Source organism: Lutjanus erythropterus, chromosome 24, assembly GCF_056507025.1.
Source record: "Lutjanus erythropterus isolate fLutEry1 chromosome 24, fLutEry1.hap2, whole genome shotgun sequence".
Classification (NCBI taxonomy): domain Eukaryota; kingdom Metazoa; phylum Chordata; class Actinopteri; order Lutjaniformes; family Lutjanidae; genus Lutjanus; species Lutjanus erythropterus.
The window spans coordinates 3070248-3092015 of NC_139340.1; the positions used below are offsets into that span (position 1 = coordinate 3070248).

At 39.1% G+C, this 21768-nt stretch overlaps 2 protein-coding genes across 2 annotated transcripts in view; one reads left to right on the forward strand and one right to left on the reverse strand.

Annotated features, from left to right (window-relative positions):
* LOC146304519 (von Willebrand factor D and EGF domain-containing protein) overlaps positions 1-364 on the reverse strand; it is a 37203-nt gene extending 36839 nt beyond the window's left edge. Inside the window, exon 1 of the mRNA XM_084713850.1 lies at positions 28-364. Coding sequence (XP_084569976.1) covers positions 28-127 — 100 coding nt within the window. The 5' untranslated portion in view covers positions 128-364. The remainder of the gene's footprint in view (positions 1-27) is intronic.
* A 10736-nt stretch (positions 365-11100) lies between these two features.
* On the forward strand, positions 11101-17581 carry kynu (kynureninase). Its single transcript, XM_084714000.1, has 13 exons — positions 11101-11298; positions 11382-11502; positions 11576-11658; positions 13344-13405; positions 13527-13598; positions 14115-14189; positions 14334-14480; positions 14639-14737; positions 14857-14930; positions 15153-15205; positions 16395-16480; positions 16560-16790; positions 17402-17581. Exons 1-13 carry the CDS (start codon positions 11127-11129, stop codon positions 17519-17521), a joined length of 1395 nt encoding a protein of 464 aa, XP_084570126.1. The 5' UTR covers positions 11101-11126; the 3' UTR covers positions 17522-17581.
* The last annotated feature ends 4187 nt before the right edge of the window (positions 17582-21768 follow it).

Below are 21768 nucleotides of genomic sequence, written 5' to 3' on the forward strand. Positions count from 1 at the left end.
GCGGTATGAAGTTCTTCATCCACCTACCTTGTTGCGCAAACGCTCCTAGTTGCACGATCCACAGCAACGCCATGCGTAAAAAGCCAGAGAACAGCAGGCGCATCGATCCAAACGCGCAACAGTCCATGGCTGCAGCTCCGGGTTGAAGAGATGCAACAGGCTGGCTTCAGTCGTCCGGTCCCATTGAAAGCTTGGAGAAACGGTGCGAAAGTGGCGCAAACTGCACTTATCCCTCCGCTCCCGATAATTAGAGGAAAACAGCTTAAATTTGCGCTCGCAGGAGACTGCGGCTTTCCTGTGTGGGGGGAACAAGATGACAACAAGAGAGGAGGGAGGGGGCAGCAAACCGCTGAGGAGTCTGTTCTCATAGGTGGAATCTCTTGTGATCTGCGAGACAAACGGAGCTCCATCGACATCACATGCAGGGCCGGATTTAGTTATTTTAGGGCCAAAGGCAAAGACAGGCATGGGCCCCTCTAAATCCCCTTTTATTCCCCCTAGGGATTAATATTTTCTCAAAAATGACACATTATAACCAGATGACCACTTTAGTCTATTATCTGGTGTTGTTAATAATTATAAGTGAGGCAGAAGAACATCATTTCAACATTAATCAGCATTATAATGAGGGCTCCTTCAGTGTGCACTTCAATGGTTAACATAACAGGCTGAATAAAGTTAATGATCACTGAAAGTTAGAAAGTAAAACTCTTGGGTTTTGTGGATTCTTCGGGATATTTTGGGGTCTTTCTTTGGTGAGGAGCACTTTAGCCAACTGCTGAAGGTAAAACCATCGGATGCTGTGGTATTTCATCAGATGTGTTTTGGACAAAGTATGAATTCGCTGTTCTTGAAACTTTGGGCTTCACCTGGAATGTTGTCTGATATTTCAAATGTCTCAATCCATCAGGTTTTGTCCCTCCAGCGCAGCGCACAATTTGCATCTGCATTGTTTAATATTTTGAAGTGATTTCACACAGACATCGTTTTGTGTTTCTCAGTCAGATAGTAGAGACAAAAGTTATTGTATTAAGTGCATTAATGATCGAGGTGCTTGAATTCAAGGCACTTTGGATTCATGCTTTAATTAAACACTCAGTGCACTCAGCCTGTAACACATAAGAGCAACAAAACACACACCAGCTTACATGAAAATGAAATAGCAACATGACTTTATTTTCCTTTCCTGTCAAATGTCAATTAAATGTATTAGTCTATGGCTATTTTGCAACTGCATTTTTCCTACTTTGCCCCAAGACTGAGGGGTCACTGCACCCCCAACTTCAACTTTGGTAGGCATAAAAGCCAGTGGGAGATGACACCTCTGTATCTCTTGTCAGACAGCAGTAGGATGGAAAGGCTTCCTCCTTTTTTAACACTGCTGGAGTAGCTTTCATTCATTTTTCAACAGTCTGTATACCACTGACGCAGTTTTAGTGAAAGGATTTTTAGCAAGACATAAGTAATTAACAAAAAGCAAAAAAGAAAGAAAAAACTTGATAAAAAATAAGTGTATGAGGGGTTTTATGGGTCTCTTTTTAGGTTGGGGCCTAAAGCAACTACTGACCTTTCAATCTTTCATTAAATAAAAGGTTATAAAAATAACTATTATTTGTGGTGGAGTGCAGAGGATGAATTTACACGTCTCAAAGCCTCAGGAAAGAAGCTGTTCTGTTGTCTGCCTACGCAACAGTGGATACTTTTATATCTCTTGCCAGACGGCAGCAAGATGAGCAGGTTTTCTCCTTTATTACAAATTCAGTGCAACAGAGCAGATTTTTTTTTTTTTGCAGTAAGCTTCAGTACAGAAAATAAATAATTTTGAGCATGCAAAAATGACCAGAATGCAGGGAATGAAGTGTTGGACGCTCAAAATGTCCTGGGGTTGGACCTCTTCTTATTATGTGCCTCCCCACAATGATGAAACAAAACCTATGCCCTTGATCCCAACCGTCCTAATGGAAGCTTGGATCTTGTCAGCAGCATTTCCAAAGCTTCATCAGCCTTTATTACAGTTTGTGTGCTTCTGAGCTTCAAGAACTGTGAGTGGAAACCATAAGACACAGATCTGAAAATCCTGAAAATCATCAGATCCACTCCAGAGAGCTTGTGCTGGTGCCACATGTTGACATCTCATGTTTCCACAACAGCCCAAACTCCTTATTATCGTCAGCCAAATCACTGACTCATCTTGAAATATTTTCTGCATTTTCCTGCAGTTCTGCAAATCAATGACTCAAATAAATCTGGTCTAAAAAGAAAAATAAATGAATAAAAAAATCAAACTTTCACTCCGGACTTCTACTGACAGTTGAGACATTTGTACAGCAGACTTTAAACATAAGTACATTGTATATACAGACAGTCTTCTGCAGCTGTATGTACTCACTATGTATACACTCACAGCATGTCAGCAGCTGGAGAGGAAGAGGGCGTCCAGTCAGGCTTCATTTTAGAGAAACACGAGAATAACGTGATGCACATGAAATGAATTATTAACAGTGGAGGACATGTGTATGAAAGGCTTTATTCAACATGCTGAAATGCACCCTGGGTTCTTAGCCACATGTTATCCACTAGAGGGACTCTCTACAGGGCACTTTACCACCTTTTGTCCACTGTAAGGACACCTTATAGAGTACTTCACCACATGTTGTCCATTGAAAAGCACCCTAGAGGGCACTTTACCACATTTTGTTCAGGGTAAGGTACCATATAGGGCATTTTACAGTATTTTGTCCACTGGAAGGACATCCTAGAGCAGTGTTTCCCAATCCTGGTCCCGAGGGACCCCTGCCCTGCATGTTTTAGATGTTTCCCTGCTCCAACACACCTGATTCAGATGATCAGCTCATTATCAAGCCTCTGCAGAAGCTTGATGATGAGCTGATCATTTGAATCAGGTGTGTTTGCACGTTTTGCCTGCTGAAAGGCACCTTATCAGACACTTTACCACCTTTTATCCACTGGAAGACCACTCTAGAGGGCACCTCACCACATGTTGACCATTGAAAGCCATCGTAGTGGATACTTTACCACATTTTGTTCAGTGTAAGGCACCATATAGCATATTTTACATCATTTTGTCCACTGGAAGGACACCCCAGAACGAACTTTAGCACATTTTGTCCACTGAAAGGACACTGGAAGGCCCTTTACCACATTTTGTCCACTAGAAGATATCTTACAGGACACTTTTTTGTCCAGTTACAGGGCACTTCACCACATGTTGTCCACTATAAGGGCATCCTAGAGGGCACTGCAGGGAGACAAAGCAAACAATATTGAAAGCATATAAGAAAGCAACAGTTTATCTTTACCCATTTGTTCAACCAAATACCAAACAAACAAAATTGTACTTAATTTCATATTCACTAAACTAAAATTCTAAACACCAGACTCAACATTTCCAAAAAACGTTTTACAGCAAATGACACATTTTCCAAATCCAAAACAAAGGAAAACTCCTCTAAAGACTAACCTCTGTAGGGGCCTAATCTGTTCACTCAGGTCATTATCTCTTCATGTGACTGAAAACAGTTTGTGACGGAGATGATTTCACTGCAGGGGGAAGCGAGAACCTGCAGAGCTGAAACAGAGAAGGCCGGCCTCCCGAGTGCGGAGTAAATATCAGGTGCTGGAGGCCACGGAGACAAAAAGACATACCTTTCCACTAAATAAAAGAGCTGAGAGGAGCAGCAGGTGTTCTGCGCTCGCCTTTTCATTCAGACTCCACTTCAGTGCTGTGAGAACCCATCAGACCTTCAGTTTTCAGACTCGGACCTGAGACATTAAATGTTTGAATCATGTCAGTTAAAAAAAAAAATAACTACGGTATCATTTCTTTGTAAGATTACCAGTTGTTACCCCCTTATTCCATCTTGTTACCCAGTACCAACATATATGTACCAGTAGATACATTTATACATGTACCATTTATTTCAATTTATGATACAATATGTATAAAAATCTGGACCACTTTTTCATCCGTACATCCATCTTCCATCTTCTGCCTGACTCAGATGAAGGGTCCTGAGGTTAAAGGAGCAGTGTGTAGGATTTAGTGGCATTGAGAAGTGAGCGTGCAGATTACAAACACCTTGCCTCACCCTCGCCAACCAAGTGTGTAGAGGAGAACCTGTGGTGTCTGTGAGAATATGAAAAGTACTCTCTAGATCAGTGTTTCCCAAACTATTTTTTTTTTCTGGGGACCCACTTTTTTCTGCCATTTCCACATTACCTTATATTATTTCGATGCGTGTATATAGACATGTTAAATGAGTGCATTTAGGCTCGTGCTTTTATTTCTTCTCATCAAAAAAAACCTTAAAAAAGTTGAGACCACTCAAAATTTCAGAGCATCTTATTTTAACAACCACATATTGTAACAAACTAATAATAGTAACCATTAATCACTTTCACTTCAACATGTTTCCTCAATTTAAAAAATTTTTTTTAGGGGTTTCTAAACTCACAGTTTAAGAAGAAAATTACCTCAACAAAACATTATTGGTTGGTAAAACTTAAGTTTGAGTTGAGCTCAAAACTCAAAATCTACTGAAGTAAGTTGCCTTAAAAGTTTTCTCAACTTTTTCTTTTTACAGTGCATCACATTTTAGTCTGCTTCATAAATTAGACAAAATAAGTGCAGTTAGGCTGATTTAACAGGCTCTCATTTTTTCCTCTCATTAGTGGAACAATATATTAAAACATATATTTATATATAAATACATTTTAAATGCTTTGTAAAAGGTGTTCTTAAATTTTACAGTGCAGCTTCCATAGTCTTTTATTCATTTGGTGACCCAAATAAAATCTCCAGTGACCCAACTGAAGGTCACGACCCAGTGTTTGGGATTGAATGCTGTAGATAATTAAAACATACTTAGGTATATTTTATCGTTGGACCTTTAAAATTTTTAAAATACTTGCAGCATTATCCTCAGTGGTGTAATACAACCAGTGGCATTAAAAGCATGAACAAGAAACCTCATCCAACACTCAGGAGACTGAAACTAAAATCTGAAAATTGACTCAGGCCTCAGTTCCCTGTCATCCTCCCTGTTGCTCCTACACTAAAACCCTGGTTTGTCCTGTAACTGAGCCCTTTCACACCTGTCCTACATGTGTCCAGAAGCTGTGTCGCCCACATTAGACTCTCGAGAACCTCCCTGGTATAAGACTTCAGTGCTGGTGGCTCCTCAGGAGAGGAGACATTATCTGCCCCCTCTCTCCTTTGATGTTTGTGCCCTGAGAAACGACAAGGGGGGAAGTTTCAGTCCTGCCCCCTGAGTGCTTCCAGATGTCACACATCCTCCTCTACTGTGAGAAAAAAACAAGAGAAGAACATGCAAGAGGCATGTCAGCAGCTACAATGCCCACAAACATCTTGCAGCCATATTTTTTCTGCACTATTAAAACCCCTCAGTCACTTTTAACACGTCTGCGTGCTTTGCTTCTCAAAACACTGACTTGTGTTCCCTCCAAACATGGCGTGCTTTTAACCACACATGCATTCTAGATATGTTTTCTTTACATGTGTTGAGCTGGAAAATGGCTCAAATATGTGCTGCCTGGATGAATTTAAAATGACAAATCATTTTTAAGAGTGCGGTCCGATTAAAACTGGCTGCTTTGATTATGTCAGCTTGTCTTGGAGAGGTTACAACAAGCTAATTAACAGTTATTGTTTCCAGCTCTTGCGGGAAGCAGAAATGTCTAAAACGCGGCAAATTTATTTCGAAATAAACAATTATGACCTTAAAATGATCATCCAGTGTCTGTAAACTCAGACGGCGGGGTGGGAGGGGTCAGAGGTCAATCAGCTTGACCTACAGGGCTCTCCTTACTGAGTTTTCCTGCGGGTCATGTCTGAGGTGAGCAGTTTAGTTTTTTACAACACAGGTGAAGGTTTAAGAGTGGATTTATCAGGAACATGTACAGTTTAAAGGCACATATGTGCAGGAGCAGCTACATGAAGCATAAACAGACAATGGAGCACACATAAAAGACCAGGTTGAGGTTCAGTACTGTCAGATTTTATGATTTTTTGAGGAGGCTCTTCAAGGAATCTTCTTGGGTCCCCGGTTTTAGAAATGAAATAATTCCATTGAAGTGTGGCCTCACAGTTTTTCAAGTCAGTCTTAAAACGATAGTCAGACTGAGAGGAAAATGTTGATTCTCGCAATCGTCTTTTCTTCGTCTTATAAGAAATAATTGTAATTCTAATTTCTTACTCTAAACCCCTCATCAGGAGAAAATAATGGAGCTAAAAAGCAGTAGGTGTTTTCCTGAGCTCAACTGAGCCAAATTTAAGATCTCATTTATGACAGCAAAGTTTTCTTTTAAATCTCACTGTAATCTCAAGAGCTGATTATTTAAGACAAATTTGAGATCAGTGCAGTGAGACAAAAAACAACATTTAAGATCATCAGTTGGTCTTAGGCTGAGACCAGACAAAGGTTATTTCCCAGGAGCCAAATTTAAGAAGTATGTGAAAATGGCCAAAGACTAATATAGGTCTTAAAATGTTTGAGCTCATCTATGTCTAGGAGACTTATTTTGAACTTGAATTTGACCACTGGGACAGATTTAAGATCTCATTTAGAGTTATTTTTTATAGCTCAATTATTTAAGACAAAGTCAAGATCGGTGCAGTGAGACAAAAAACTTTAAAAGATCTTCAGTTGAGCTCAAATTAGTCTTGGGCTGAGACGAGACAAATGCTATTTCTCAGAAGCTGAAGCTCTGGCCTCACTTTGAGTCAAAACACAAGCTGCTGTGCCTCACTGAGGGATGGTTACACCTCCATACTGTAGGTCAGAGGACGGCACAACCTCTAAACCTTCCACGTCGGCTTTTCTCACTCTGTCAAGTCCGATTATGAGACATTTCCCAAACAGTGAGGTGTCACTGATACAATGTCAGGTGAAAAAAAAATATGGGTAATTAAAAACACCACTCATCACCTTTGTACTAGATTCTGATTGGCTTGTTTCATTTGTTTTTAGAGAAAAACATCATGAAAAATTACATTGTGTGTTTATGTGTGAGTATGTGTGTGTGTTATTTTAGATTCCTGCACAGTTTGATTTAGTGTGGACGGAAAATATCACCTTCAGCAGGAGAGGGAGCCACAGCTAATGTGATGAAATGAAAGAAGACGGCTTAGTGGCTGTGAGGAGGAATAGTGACACAGAAGAAGAAGAAGAAGAAGAAGAAGAAGAAGAAGAAGAAGAAGAAGAAGAAGAAGAAGAAAACTTCAGTTTTATCAGAAAGTTCTTCTTAAAAACAACAGACCTGCAGATTTTAGGGAGATTGTGCGTTAATATTGCTACAGAAATGCTGTATAATTCATTTGCTAAACAGATTTATGATCACAGCAACATAAACTCACACTGGAGGCCCTTAAAAGAAAATTACAGTAATAGAGTACAATGAAACTCTGGTAAACTGACAAACATCAAGTCTTTGAAGTAAAAAAACATTATAATATTATAAAGTATTTTCTTTTCTCAAACAAACTTCAAACAAAATATGGATTCAATCATTGTAAAACAGAGGAGAAAATAAAAACATCTTGTATTACTTTCCTCAGATGAATAGAAAACATTGATGCTGTTGTAAATACTCTGCAATGACTTAGTGAACAAAACAAAACAACAACTAATAACAGTCCACAAAACATAATTTTCATTCATTAAATATGTATTGTCTAATTATTTGATCTCTATAATTATTTTTTATTGAATAATACTTCATCAACAGTTTAAACTGTTCCCAAGACAATTCCGCAACTTGATTCCACATATTGAAATACACATTTGCTTTCATTTTTACCACACACAACCTCTGCAGCTACACATGATATATGGTTTATGTCCCCATGGATGTACCTTGTCTGCAATATTTATTCTGTAAAGTGGATTTATACTGCAGTTAAACATATTCTACCCCTCACCTCCAAGACTGACAATACTTTGCTGCCATCTAGTGGCAATATGATGAAAAATGGCGTGCAGGAGAGACTTTTCATCACTGTCATGTAACTTCAAGTTTCCACTGTGCACCATAAAATTAATTTCATTGAAGTTGAGTCATTGGAACGCTTTGAGACAAGTGAGAACACTCTGGGACAATTGAGAACATCTTGAGACAACTGAGAACACTTTGAGACTATTGAGTATGCTTTAAGACAATTGAGACAACTGAGAACACTTTGAGACTATTGAGTATGCTTTAAGACAATTGAGACAATTGAGAACGCTTTGAGACAAGTGAGAATGCTTTAAGACAATTGAGACAATTGAGAACACTTTGAGACAGTTGTAGAATCTACCAGAAAGAAAGTAGTTCCTACATGAAATTGCTCACAAGGTCTATGGATTATCTAGAGTTAAACAAAAAGTTGGTCCAACAATTCTCTTTTGACAGTGTAGGATTTATCGCTGACCCCAAACGTGACCTGGTCATTTTACTTTTCGCCCAAAGGATGAAAATTCCTTCACACTCATCACCCAACATCAGTGCTGAACGTCACTGATGCTCTTTGTTTCTGAATAGGAGTAAAACCCCAGGGCCAAATTCCATCAACTGGTGGACAGACTGAAACCAGCAGAGAGGAGGCTGTTAGAGCAGCACAGCGACATCTGGTGTCATGCACATGGTCTTGAAAACCACATGTTCAGCAGTCTGGCTCTGAACACGTGCAACATGCTGCCCGTTTGGATTTACACTCTCGAAAGAGAAACCATGAAAAATGGGGAACTCACTATCTTCTTCCTGTTGCATGAAAGGACAATGCCAGGAAACAGTCAGATCCATAAAGTGTTGACGCTGAACTGATTTTATCTTGGTAATGATTAACCTGAGGCTCAATACAAAGAGGTTAAAGAGCATTTCCAGAACGGAGGATCTGCTCAGTCTGACTGCTGTCTGTGGAGAGAGAGCTCATCTGCCAGCTGTGAGTTACATCGTTCAGTATAATGCAGGTTTCACTCTGTGGAAAAATGAATTAATAGTCTTGCATTTGAATTTTGAGAGCAAACTAGATGATTTTCAAGGTTAACCAAAGCATTTAATTGATCAATGGATTGTGTAAAACTGGGCTGGTGTTGACATAGTTGAGTAAAACTACATAATGGACTGTGCATTTTCAAATAAAATCAATATAACTGAATTTCTAAGACAAATTACACTGCTATAAGAAGTGTTTATATAAAAACAGACAATTGTAATTAATAAGAGTTAGTAGACAGGTTTTAAACTAAAATTAGGCTATTTTAACTTAGATTTTAGGTGTGACTTTTCTTTTCATATTTCATGTAGAATATAGAGTACAATATGAGCTATATTTCCAAATGTGCACATAAATATGTAACTACAACTAGATAACACTAGTTAAAATGTATTTTGGGTGCTCTGTTAACAGCAGGCAAATAATTTCAGTGTATTGCTTAAATACAGAATCTAACATAATTACTGTACTGATTCATAAAATGATCATGATTCGTCAAGGACACATGCTATTTTGAAAAACTGGCTTTAAATTTAAATTCTGGGCTGGAATTTCTGTTTTTGTTTGCCTGTTTCATGTTAACTAGACTTAAAATTAATGCTGAATGTCCACTTCATGAGCAAGTGTCTGTTTATGAGTCGTAAGACCTCATTAATAATCTTTTAGAAGGAGTAGATGTTCATAGCTGTTAAATTGAGCAAAATGTGAATGGAGTTTGGTTGGCAGTGAGACAAGCAGTCATTGAACTCAAACTCCAGAGTGTGTATTTTAGTGTAAGACTTGTCTTGTTTGTTACTTTAATAGATTTGGGAGCATTTTGATCATCATAATAAACATTATTTGGATGGCTATTATGAAGACAATTATAAATGTATATATGTTTGTTGTATGTCTTATGCTGAAACTGGTTTAATAATACTTGACCAAGGAGAATGAAGAAATAATCAGTACACGCTCTGTCCTGATGTTCTCTTCATTCTGGAGTTTCAGTCCTCCTGGATGGTCTTTAAACATTCACAGATGAGGTCATGATGAACTTATACCGAAATAAAATCAGACCCTACAAATTTACAGCGTATAGAATTAGCCTATTGGTCTGTAACACACAAACACATGAAGTATGAATACACAAGGTCTGACCACAGCTCAGCAGCCTTTGCTCCCCTGAGCTCAGTGTCAGTGTTATCCAAACCAGATTGCAGTTACGTCTTCTCCGTTCAGAGACAAACACCTCTCTGACCTCAGCCGCCATGGCAACACTATCAGGTTGTTCCCTTGTTTCTCTGAAACGAGAAGACAGCTGCATCTACTGTCTAGAAGAGAGACAGTATGTCTGTTAAAAGTTAGTGCAGGCCTCTCAATGACTCCAGGGACTTAGTATGATACCTAACACTGGAAAATTCCCTAAAACACTGTTTTACATTGTATTGCATTGCATTGTTACATTACACTGCATTTTGTTACGTTGTGTCAAGCAATATTGTGTTGCGTCACATTGCATTGTGCTACACTGAGTTACACTGTACTGCGTTACACTGTGCTGCATTACGCTGCATCACGCTGCATCACATCACACTGGCTGCCTTGTGATACACTGTGCTGTGTTACAAAGTTATAAAGTTATAAACGTTATGATTGCGTTGCATTACATTCGATTACACTGTATTATAATATGCTGCATTACACTGTGTTGCTTTACATTGCTCTGCGTTGCTTTGCTTTGTGTTGCTTTTCGTTGCATTCCATTGCATTGCTTTGCGTTGCGTTGCTTTATGTTGCTTTGCGTTGCTTTGCTTTGCTTTATGTTGTGTTGCTTTGAGTTACATTATCTTACATTGTGTTACATTACATTGTGTTGTGTTGTAACCTAAAGCAGGATCTTTTCCTCAACCTTTCTAATGGTAAAAATGTATCAATAAATTATCAATATATTGCCACATTTGACAACCTTAAACTAGCTTGAGATCAATGGACTTAAAAACAGTGATACAGGCCAGAAAATGTCATGAGACATACAGAGAAGTAAAATGGATTTCTGCATTGGATTTTATGTTAAAAAAAGTGGTGTATTCATCTCTCTGCAGGCCAGCAGTGTCACAGTTCCACAGTAATGGACCCGTTTGATGGCTCAGCGTCTCCAGCAGAAGCTTTGAGGCGAGTTTCAGCCTCGCTGGGCTGCAGTCCGACCTCTGCAGAAGTGGCTGCGTACCTCGACAAACATGACAAACTGAAACACCTCAGGGAGGAATTCCTGGTACCCAAAATTGCAGATTTGCCTCCTTGTGAGTCATTTGCACATCAATGTTCTGCATCTGAGAAAATGATCTCATCATATGAAAATGAGTCTTATATTTTGTTTCTGTAGCTGACCTCTCGCTGGTCGATGGCACCAAAGACTGCATCTACCTTGTGGGAAACTCGTTGGGGCTTCAGCCCAAAATGGCGAGGAAGTACCTGGAGGAGGAGCTGGACAAATGGGCCAAAACGTACGTAGAATCTAATGGGTTCCAATAAGAGATGAATGTTTAGTCATGGCTCATAAAATAAACTTTTTTACAGGGGTGTCCATGGTCATACAGAGGGCTCTCGACCTTGGGCGTGGGCTGAAAACAACATAGAGGAACTCATGGCAAATGTTGTTGGTAAGAGATGGTTTACTTATCTACTGATAAGTTTACTGAGTCTAATTGTGTCTCTTGCAATGCTGGTAAAATTTAGCCATTTGGTCACTGATTGTGTTCATAAGGTGTTGTCAGTGTGTTTTGGTGTGTGTCCAAGCAAGCCCTGAACAAGACTCAGTGTGGATCAAATCCAGTCAGCCTTCTTTGGTGATTTTTTGTTTAAATGTTCTTTTATCTGGAAGCATTTGTGCAAAGGACATGACATTTTCACAGAATAAGAAGCTGCTTCAGGTTTTACAGTATTCATACCTCAGTACAGTATTCATAAATCATCCAACCAAAATATGATGCTGTAATATCAGTAATAAGAGAGGATGTCAGGTAGAGTTTGTCTTCCACTCTTTTAGAATTTGCATAGGTGTTGTATATACACTTTATGGGTCTTGTAGTCCCAAATAAAGTTGTTAACAATGGAGTGGAAAAAAATGATTTGGGAAGATAAATCACTGCCGTCAGGAATACATATAATAGTTGCAGGAGAAAGATAATTTTTTGTAGTGTTTAATCTGCAGCGTTTTCCAAAATTGAACTATTGGTACAAGGTTTTTAATTAAAGGCGGGAAATTTTCTTTTGTGGTTTTAAACCTTGATATTAAAGGCTTTTTAAACTATAAAAAAAAATCTAAACAGTTAACCATTTTATACTTTTACTAGTAATGATGTAAGATGTAGGATGTACGGCATCAGTCAAACTGTATCTTTAGAATGTACCTGCAACTCTGTCATCGTTGTTCTGTGAAGCTGCTTGTTCGGGTCACTGCACTTTTGTAGAGTCCAAAGTTCACATGAAGGGTCTTGAAACAAACCTACAGTTACACACACAACCTATACTCTACACACTCTGTGTTGGTTTTGCAGTGGTCCACACAGTCTTTACTGCAGTAGAAGTACAGATGCTTATGTAAAAAAAAAAAGTAGAAGTACTGATTCAGCTTCTTTACTCAAATAAAAGTGAAAAAGTACAGGCTACAGGTACAAGGACATTTCTACATTTCAACAGTTTCTGTGTGAAGTTAACTGAACCTCACCTTTGATCCACGACCGAGTCTCCCTCTCTGTCGGTTTCATCTTGTTATGTCTTCAGGTAGTTTTCATCTCTACGTGTCCATTATGTCATCTTCTCGTGTCTTTTACATCATTTTTCATCATGTTTCATCCTTTTTCATCTTGTTACAACATTTTCATCTTGTTATGTCTTTTTAGTCGTCTTCTCGAATCTTTTACATAATGTCTTCTTTTGTCGTTTTTCTGCTTGTCTTTTTTCAGTCATTTTCATTTTGTTTTATCTTTTTCAATGTTTTCACCTTGTTTTGTCTTTCAGGTTGTTTTCATCTTTTATGTCCTTTTCATCTTTGTTTTGTAATTTTTCATCCTGTTAAATCTTATACACCAGTAGGTTGCACTCATCTCGTTACGTCCATTACATTGTTTTTGTCTTGTTACATCTTGTTACATCTGTTGTGTGTGATATGCACTAATAGAACCTCAGAGGAAATGTCTCTTCTATCGATTATTGTTCCATCGATTTATTCCACAAAAGTTGTCAGAGGAAGAAATACTCAAGTAAAGTAGAGATACATGAAAAGTCCAGTAACTAAGTATTTGTACTTTGTTACTTCCAACCTCTGGTGGATCTCTTCTTACAGGAGCTAAAACTGAGGAGGTGGCACTGATGAACGGCCTGACTGTTAATTTACACCTTCTGATGGTAAGAAGCAGTCACACTTCTATATGCAAAAGTTTGTCAAAAGTTGACAGTTAAACTTCTTAATGTTTGTGATCATAATCAACTTCAGCACTAACAGTCATTTCATGTCATTATTCTGCAGCTTTCCTTCTACAAACCCACAGCAGCTCGCCACAAAATCCTTCTAGAGGACAAGGCCTTTCCCTCAGACCACGTGAGTGACCCTACAAGTGTTAGTTTCTACTGTGCAGGTCAAGGTCCCACATGCTGACACTAAAACACCACTTTTCAATAAAATCTGCCCTTTGCCGCTGGATTTTTTTTTTTTTCATCTTTATGCTCGGAAACCAACCCTTTTTACTACGTTACACATTTCCAAATCATGTTCCAAAATGGGTCACTGACTTGTTTTTATTGGCAAAGTGAAGTGCAGGCTACCATATTTCCTTAAATAGAAGCCCAGGCCTTTATTTACTTCAATTGCATCAGGTAACAAAGCAGCTGATAGCTGGTTAGCACGGTTAGCTGTGTAGTTATTCACCAAATTAGGTAACTCAGCTAACTCAAGAGCGAAACCAGGCAAGAAAACCACCTCAGTACTGTATTCCCTGTCGTCAAACTGGCCACCATTGGTCTTGGAGAATAAGCAGAATGCATGAGTGATTACCGCGTACAAGAAGAAACCCTTCATGAATCTTACTCTTAACTTTTCTTTAATGTCTGTCCTCAGTACGCTGTCGAGTCTCAGATCCAACTGCGAGGATTTGACCCTCAGAAGAGCATGCTGCTGCTGAAACCCAGACCGGTACTGGAACACACACTTGACACACAAAGTTTTATTCTCTGCTGTGAGCTTTTTGTATGTACAATAAATACGAAGGGTTAAATTCCCCAGAAAACCACATGAGAACCACCTGGAAACTGATCAGTGTCTCTGGCTGCTGCTCAGGGAGAAGAGACTCTGAGAACTGAGGACATCCTGGAGGTTATCGAGAAGGAGGGCGACTCCATCGCCATGGTGATGCTCAGTGGGGTTCAGTATTACACCGGCCAGCTGTTCAACATGGCCGCCATCACTGAGGCCGGCCAGAAGAAGGTAACATAAAGACGTGAGGGATTTAGGAATAAAACTAAAGAAAAGGCAAAGATACAAGACTGTGAATCAAATCCTCCAATAAATTCATTTCCCCTTTTTGTAATAAATCCATCGATAAGGACAATATAACCATTAATCCTGTCCTTAATGTCTCTCAGGGCTGTTATGTGGGGTTTGATTGTGCCCACGCTGCAGGAAACGCCGAGCTGAAGCTGCACGACTGGGGAGTCGACTTTGCATGTTGGTGCTCCTACAAGGTCAGCTGCTTTCTGCTTTTTTAAAGGGAGAATTTTCCACACATGGCTGAATATTTTAAAATAAACACATGTAAACTACACCGTACATTAATAAGTGATGACTGACTGTCTTCTCACAGTATCTAAATTCAGGTGCTGGTGGTCTAGCCGGAGCATTTATCCACAAAAAACATAAAGACACAATCAAACCAGCGTGAGTACATCCTGTCTGTAAATTAAATTAATTTTATTTTAGTATTCCCATTGAGAACCACTGAACTGGAATCATATAACCGGTTCAATTTTCTGATCAATGTTGAAATCTCTATACTTCTTTCTGCTCAATCACATGTGCACTGATAACGATAATCCAGCCCTGAGAAGAGATAATGAATGTATAATGATCATGTTCTTCTCCTGTGATCGTCTCCTGCAGGCTGATGGGATGGTGGGGACACGACCTGAAGACTCGCTTCCAAATGAATAACAGTGAGAGGAAATCAGTGCTTTTATAAATGACACACAGATGCACTCTGCTGTGCAACATGATGCTGGTTTGTCTTTAACAGTGAATGAAAAAGCCTGTGAAATGAATTTAAGGTTGTTGTTTGATGCCATCTTGTGGCGCAAGTGGATATTACATCTGGAGTGTTGTATCCTGGGTATTTTACTCTCTCCATATTTGTCTGTTCTAGGTAAAACCTTTATATTTACACAGAAGTTATGTTTATGTCTAAATTAATCAGTGTTTTTGACATTTCTTTAATTTAAAATTTAACTTTTATTCTGCAGACTGGACATTAGTCCATGTATAGAGAAGACAGGGTCACACTCTGGAGTAATATAAAAAAATTTATAAAATAAATTAAATAAGTAAATTAAAAAGGGAACAGACAGGGAGAAGAGGAAGCATAAAAGGAGGGAGGGACTCCTGGCATGGGTGGCTAGTCATGCATCCAGCAATTTTATCATTTTATTTATTCGTCTTATTAGTACGTCTTTCTTTTTCCCCTTTCTCCCTTTTTTCCTGCCCCATTCAGATTTTTGCTAATCTTTTACTTTTGCTTTAAATACTGTATGGGGGGGTCATCCTTTCTTAGCCGCCCCCAGACCCTGGGGAGGAGGCTGGCTGTTGGAGGATGCACCTCGTCATTCAATCACCCAACTAGAGCAGAAACCAGACCCAGAGGGAGGGGTCCTGTCCTTGTGGGGAGAATTTTTTTTCTCTTTTTTTCCCCCTTTCCCTCTACCTTTATTCATCTCTTTGACACCGGGCATCTTAGTTTGCAACCCCAGCCAGGATAATAAGTGAATAATAAGTTTCTAACAAATCAGAACAAAATATTCATATATATATATATATATATATATATATACATATATATATACATACACACACACACAAATAAATAAAGTTGAAAAAGGAGGAAGAAAAAAGGTGGGAGGCAGGTGGAGGTGATATTTTCCCCCTTCTCCCTCTCTCTCCCCTTTTTTCTGTTGTTGTGTGTGCATCCAGAGCAGTGATTAGGGCAGTCTTGAGAATATACTCACCAAAAATCTACTTAATTACAGTAATTTGAGTATTTGTAATTAGTTACTTCCTGTTCTAGAGGGGACTTTATCACATTAGTCTTCATTGTTGCGTACTGTAACAGTGTTTTTTTTCCTGTGTTCTCAGTGATGGAGCTGCAGCCCGGAGTGAACGGCTTCAGACTGTCCAACCAGCCAATCCTGCTGGTCTGCCCCCTGCAGGCCAGTTTGGAGGTACTGCAGCGCAACGGTGAATAAACTTCAACGCAGTCAGTGTCAGTCCTTTATGTTGACCCCATTCTCATGTTTCCAGGTGTTTAACATGACCAGTATGCAGGCGCTGCGCAGGAAGTCCCTGCTGTTGACAGGTTACCTGGAGTACCTGATCAAGCATTATTACACCGAGGACCCCACCCAGCCTCACAAGCCTCATGTCCGCATCATCACGCCCTCGGACCCTCAGCAGAGAGGCTGTCAGCTCTCACTCTGCTTCTCCGTCCACATCCGGAAGGTCTTCCAGGAGCTGGAGAAGAGGGGGGTCGCTGTGAGTGCATGTTAAAGTATCCTTATCACGTTGTCTGAATCTGAATAAAAAGCGCACCTCATAAGATTTACAAGCAGTATTTTAATACTGTAAATTTGGGCAATTTCACTGTTTTAAAAAGCCCTTTTCACGCAAATTTTCTGTCCATATGCATCCAGAAGTTGTAAGTCTATTGAGACAAAACCAATATACACATTTTAAATACATATAAAAACACATCAGTGTCAGAGCACAGACATCAACACTAAAAATTGTTAAAAACTGGTGAAAATTGCTATGAACCCAGATATCAACACTAAAAATGGTTTAGAACCCAGATATCAATGTGAAAAATGGTTAAGAACCCAATAATAAGGGCTAAAGATGGTTAAGAACACAGAAATCAATTCAAAAAAATTGTGAAGAACCCAGATATCAATGCTATAAATGGTCAAGAACCCAGATGTAAGGGCTAAAAATTGTTTAGAACCCAGATATAAGAGATAAAATTGGTTAAGAACACAGATATCAATGTGAAAAATGGACAACACTGAAACAAAAATCCCAGTGTAACAGAGCAGATTTAGCTTTTCATGAACTTCATCATTACCTTGTGATCTTTTGTTCTTCAGTGCGACATGAGGGAACCCAGTGTGCTGCGAATCGCTCCGGTGCCGCTCTACAACTCCTTCAGCGACGTTCATCGCTTCGTAGAAACTCTGGGGTCGGCTCTCATCGCCAGCAGCCAGTGAACGGAGAGAAGGACTGTGAAGCTTTACTCAGAAAAATATCAGCTCTGGTTCAATCCACCGATGTGGAATTTAAAAGTTGTCTGTTATTTACTGAGAGAAAAACACCTGTCATCTCATTATCTTCAGCAGCTCTGTGGGGCTACACTCAATGTTTTTGACACTGTTTGTCTGTTTCAGAGAAATTTCACATTCACTACCTGAAAATAAATAATGTTTACTGAGCCTGTTTAGAATAAAGTTAGAAATGCAGACCTCACAAAATCCACAAAGGTAAACCATATAATGTTACTGTTATTTTCTATACTAAAACACATGACTAGAATGTAATAATAAAATAATGTAATTAATACACTGTTAGCTTTTATTTTTAACTTTGTCCTGCAGAGCTGCAGTGAATAGTCAATTAATGGATTAGTCTACTGAAATGAAATTAGTTGCCAACTATTTTTGATCAATGTAAAATGTCAAACAGTTGTTGGTTCCAGCTTCTTAAATGTGAGGATTTGCTGCTTTTCTTTGTCATTTATGACAATAAATGAAGAGTCTTTGTGTTTTGGACTGTTCACTTTGGGCTCTGGGGGATTCTAATGAACAGTTTTCACTTTTCTTTGACATTTTATAGACTATGACCACTGAAAACAGTGATTATGTGCAGCACTAATGTATTGTAAGCACATTTTGAAATAACACCTCTATAATTTGATTGAAGTATTATGTTAAATACAACACTTGGGGGTCTACCAAGAACCTTTTTATAATCTAAGGGGTTTTTTTATAATCCAAGAGTTTTTGAGGTGTGGTTGTGGGGAGAGAAGACACACAGGAGAACATTACAGGACAACTTTTTCTCAAGAAAAAACAAAGGCTTGCTCCTCTTTGGAGCAATTGGGAGGGGATGTATAACCTCTCTGTGACACAACCTCTTATCACCATGTATATGTATATACACATAAATGTAGGCATAATATACGCTACAGCTGACTCCGGCTTTCAAAAGTCACTAAGGGTCATAAAACCTCAACCTCCCACGTTATCCTCTTGCAACCTGAGCTGCTGGATCAGACAGCTCTGTTTCTCAGAGGTACTCTCTTTTATCTTTGGACACCGGCCTTCAAAATTCACCAGACCTCATAAAGATTGAACCCCATAAGTCGTCTTCTTCCAAATCCTTCCTTTCAAAGTTATTAAGCCTCATAAGAATCTAATGCACTGGTGCTGAAAGGGTTCCTCTCAGATCTTTCAGTCTTTCTTCTGAGTTCTGGTCTTTAAAACTCACTCAGGCTTGAACCTATGAAGCAATGCGTGACCATGCAAGTCTTTCTTGTGGTTGTCAGACTTCATTAGGCTTAAATCAATAAACTCACAACTCCTTATGTCCACTTTACAGTTTAAGATGAGCAGACCAGATTTCCTAAATCATTCGTAAGTATTTTATCTGGGAGTTGACCTTTATACTTTACTATAATGATTAAATAACTTGTTCCAGAGTTATACAAATCAGTAACACCTGCTGATCTAAAAGATGGCGCAGTGATGTGCTGGAGTCATAGTCCCCCAACACTATATAGGCTCCTGGTGTCTTAAGAAGTGACAGATGTCAGAAATACATCACCTGGAGATTCAGAAAGATACTTGTATATGTCAGGATACACCACCTCTGGCCATTTGGTGGAGTTGTTCTCCCACTTTGATGGGGGCAGAGACTCACTAACCCCTATTTCTTTAACTTTTTCTATGCAATGACTATGACTGTTGATCAGCTAAGACACTGCCTGATTGTTCATCCGACTGGCCAGAGGATTTGGGTTCCTAATGGTGCCCAAGCCATTTGTCCACGCCCACCTCAGGCCTTAACTATACAGTTTAGAGCACCACCTGGATGGTTGGAGCTCATCAAAGTCCATCTTTGTGAAACTGACCCTAGGCTTGAACTTTTTAAAAGAGGAGGTTTTAGTCTTTCACTGATCTTAACATCCTCTCAGAAGTGCCACTGTTTGTCTTCTCAATCAAACACATGCAGATTTACATCTTTGCTCGTTCCTTTTTGATCAAAACCATCCACTTTCCTCAGCGGAGATACAGCTTCTTTGTATTTTTGTCCTCAGACACTGTATGTGTGAAACCAGCGAGCCCACGGTCATCATTAAGACAGTAAATCTGCATATTCCCCTCCTTTTTTTAACAGTACAGTCACTTTAAGCTTAAGTAGCCCGAGGAAAGACAATACCCAGCCTCTCTTCAATTATTTATTCTCACATCACCCCAAAAAGATGACAAATGCAAATTTTGGTCCATTCCCCAGCTGGGCATCCAAGTGCTCATTAGTTTTAAAGAAGGTTAATCCATTTAGGTTTTGCATATTGATATGCCAATTATGTCTAATCGTGGAATAGGCATCCGTCAAGGTAATAGTGCATAAACACATGCAAGAACATTAGGGAGAAGTCAACGTTATAATAAAGTAGGTGTTAATTGGTGAGGGGAGGACTGTCGGCTAACTCATGTGTGTAATGTAGAGCCGGGTGAGGAGGCAGGAGGGGGAGGAAAAGAAAGGGGATTTCATCAGATTTTTTCCCCCAAAATCATGTCATTTGCAAACCCCATGCTGTGAGCTCTCTGGGTGTCACGCTCAACTGAAGAGCAGGGTCACAAGGGCAGGGTGAGGAACACTCCCAGAAATAAAGGTTCCAACGGGGTTCTTCCTGAACACATTTCTTTTTGAAGGAAGGGTTTATCAAGGGTTCTTTTCTATTAACAACCCTTTTCATCCAAAGAACCCTTTTTGGAAGAAAGAGTAAAACAACTTTGGCAAGAGTTTGTCAGTGGTTCTCTGTGCCATATTATAAAAGGGTTCTCAGATAAAACTCTTGGAAAATAAAAAGGTTCTCGATAGAACCCCCTGAGTCTGTTCTAGATAGAATCCTTGGAACATAAAAAGATCCTCAGTTGAACCCGTGGTTGTGCTCATATAAAACCCTTGGAGTATAAAATGGTTCTCTGTAGAACCCCTGGGTGGATTTTAGATAAAACTCTTGGAATATATAAATGTTTGTGGTAGAACCCCTGTGTTCTACATAAAACCCTTTGATTATAAAAAAAGTTTGTAAATAAATAAATAAAAGGGGGGAAACAGTCCACACAACAATGTGATCATAATAGTTATGCAAATATTATATATGTTTATTTTGCATTTGTGTTTTTTTATATATGTATATGTACATATATACACATATATATTTAGAATTAATCATCTAAAATTCAATTTAAATTAAAATTGAAAGCTCTAATTGCTATATTTATCTTATAAAACTAAAAACCTAACATTATGTATAATAAAGCGATTCTCAAAGATCATACAATTTTCTCCAGTTCCTTTGAAGATCGATAAACTTTTCATATTTTGAAGTGACTGTCAACCTGCTGGCAGAGACGGAAGTTGGGGACTCTTATTTTGAAGGCGGTACAGTGAAAACTAATTTGTTAAGTTGTATATTTATTTATTGGTTATATATTGGTTCTGCAGCCAAAACCAATTGTTATTTCTCATTTCTGTCACTCTCATGGTCAGCCAAAAATCAAACGGCGAAAAAGTTCCCGAGGAACCCGAGGGGGTGGGCGTGTCACCCAGCCGCGGCTTCGCTTGGTGTCTGCTAAGTGATCGGAGGACACATCCGAAAATATTGCAAATTCAGCGGATAATTCGTTATGAACCTGCTTCATGAAGACACGTGGAGCACGAACGGAAAAGCGAGACCAAACAGAGGGAAACAATGTGAAAAAAAATAAGTTTTGAGGTGAGTCAAAGGCTGAACTGACACAAACAAACAAACACAGTATAGCTGCTAGGTGGCTAACAGCTAAGCTAACAACACATGAGTACAGTAGGGTTCAGGCAGATAAACAAACTATACAGCGGTCATTCCGCCCGAATGAACGAATTAAAGCTGAAATTGAAAATTACGTGAAAATTGTGAGATTATTGTAGGAAGTCACATGTCGTTTTATGTCACCTTTGTAAAAGTTTTCTTGTTTTATTGTCAGAGTAAACCAGCGCCACCTGTGCATTAGCACCGAGCAAAAGCGAATGTTGAACGGTCCTGTCTGGAGGGGAACCCTAGACCGCGTCAGATCTCGCGAGAATGACTGCTTTGACAAATCATGACCTTTCCCCCTAAACAAGTGTTTTAAACCACAGACGAATTTTTTTTTCCCGTTTCTTATTTTTTCTAATAACCACACCGTTGTCA

Coding starts and splice junctions, on each gene's coding strand:
- kynu (XM_084714000.1), top strand. CDS start 11,127: ATGGACCCGTTTGATGGCTCAGCGTCTCCAGCAGAAGCTTTGAGGCGA. Junction 13,406..13,526: donor TTAATTTACACCTTCTGATG/GTAAGAAGCAGT, acceptor ATTATTCTGCAG/CTTTCCTTCTACAAACCCAC. Junction 15,206..16,394: donor TCGCTTCCAAATGAATAACA/GTGAGAGGAAAT, acceptor CTGTGTTCTCAG/TGATGGAGCTGCAGCCCGGA.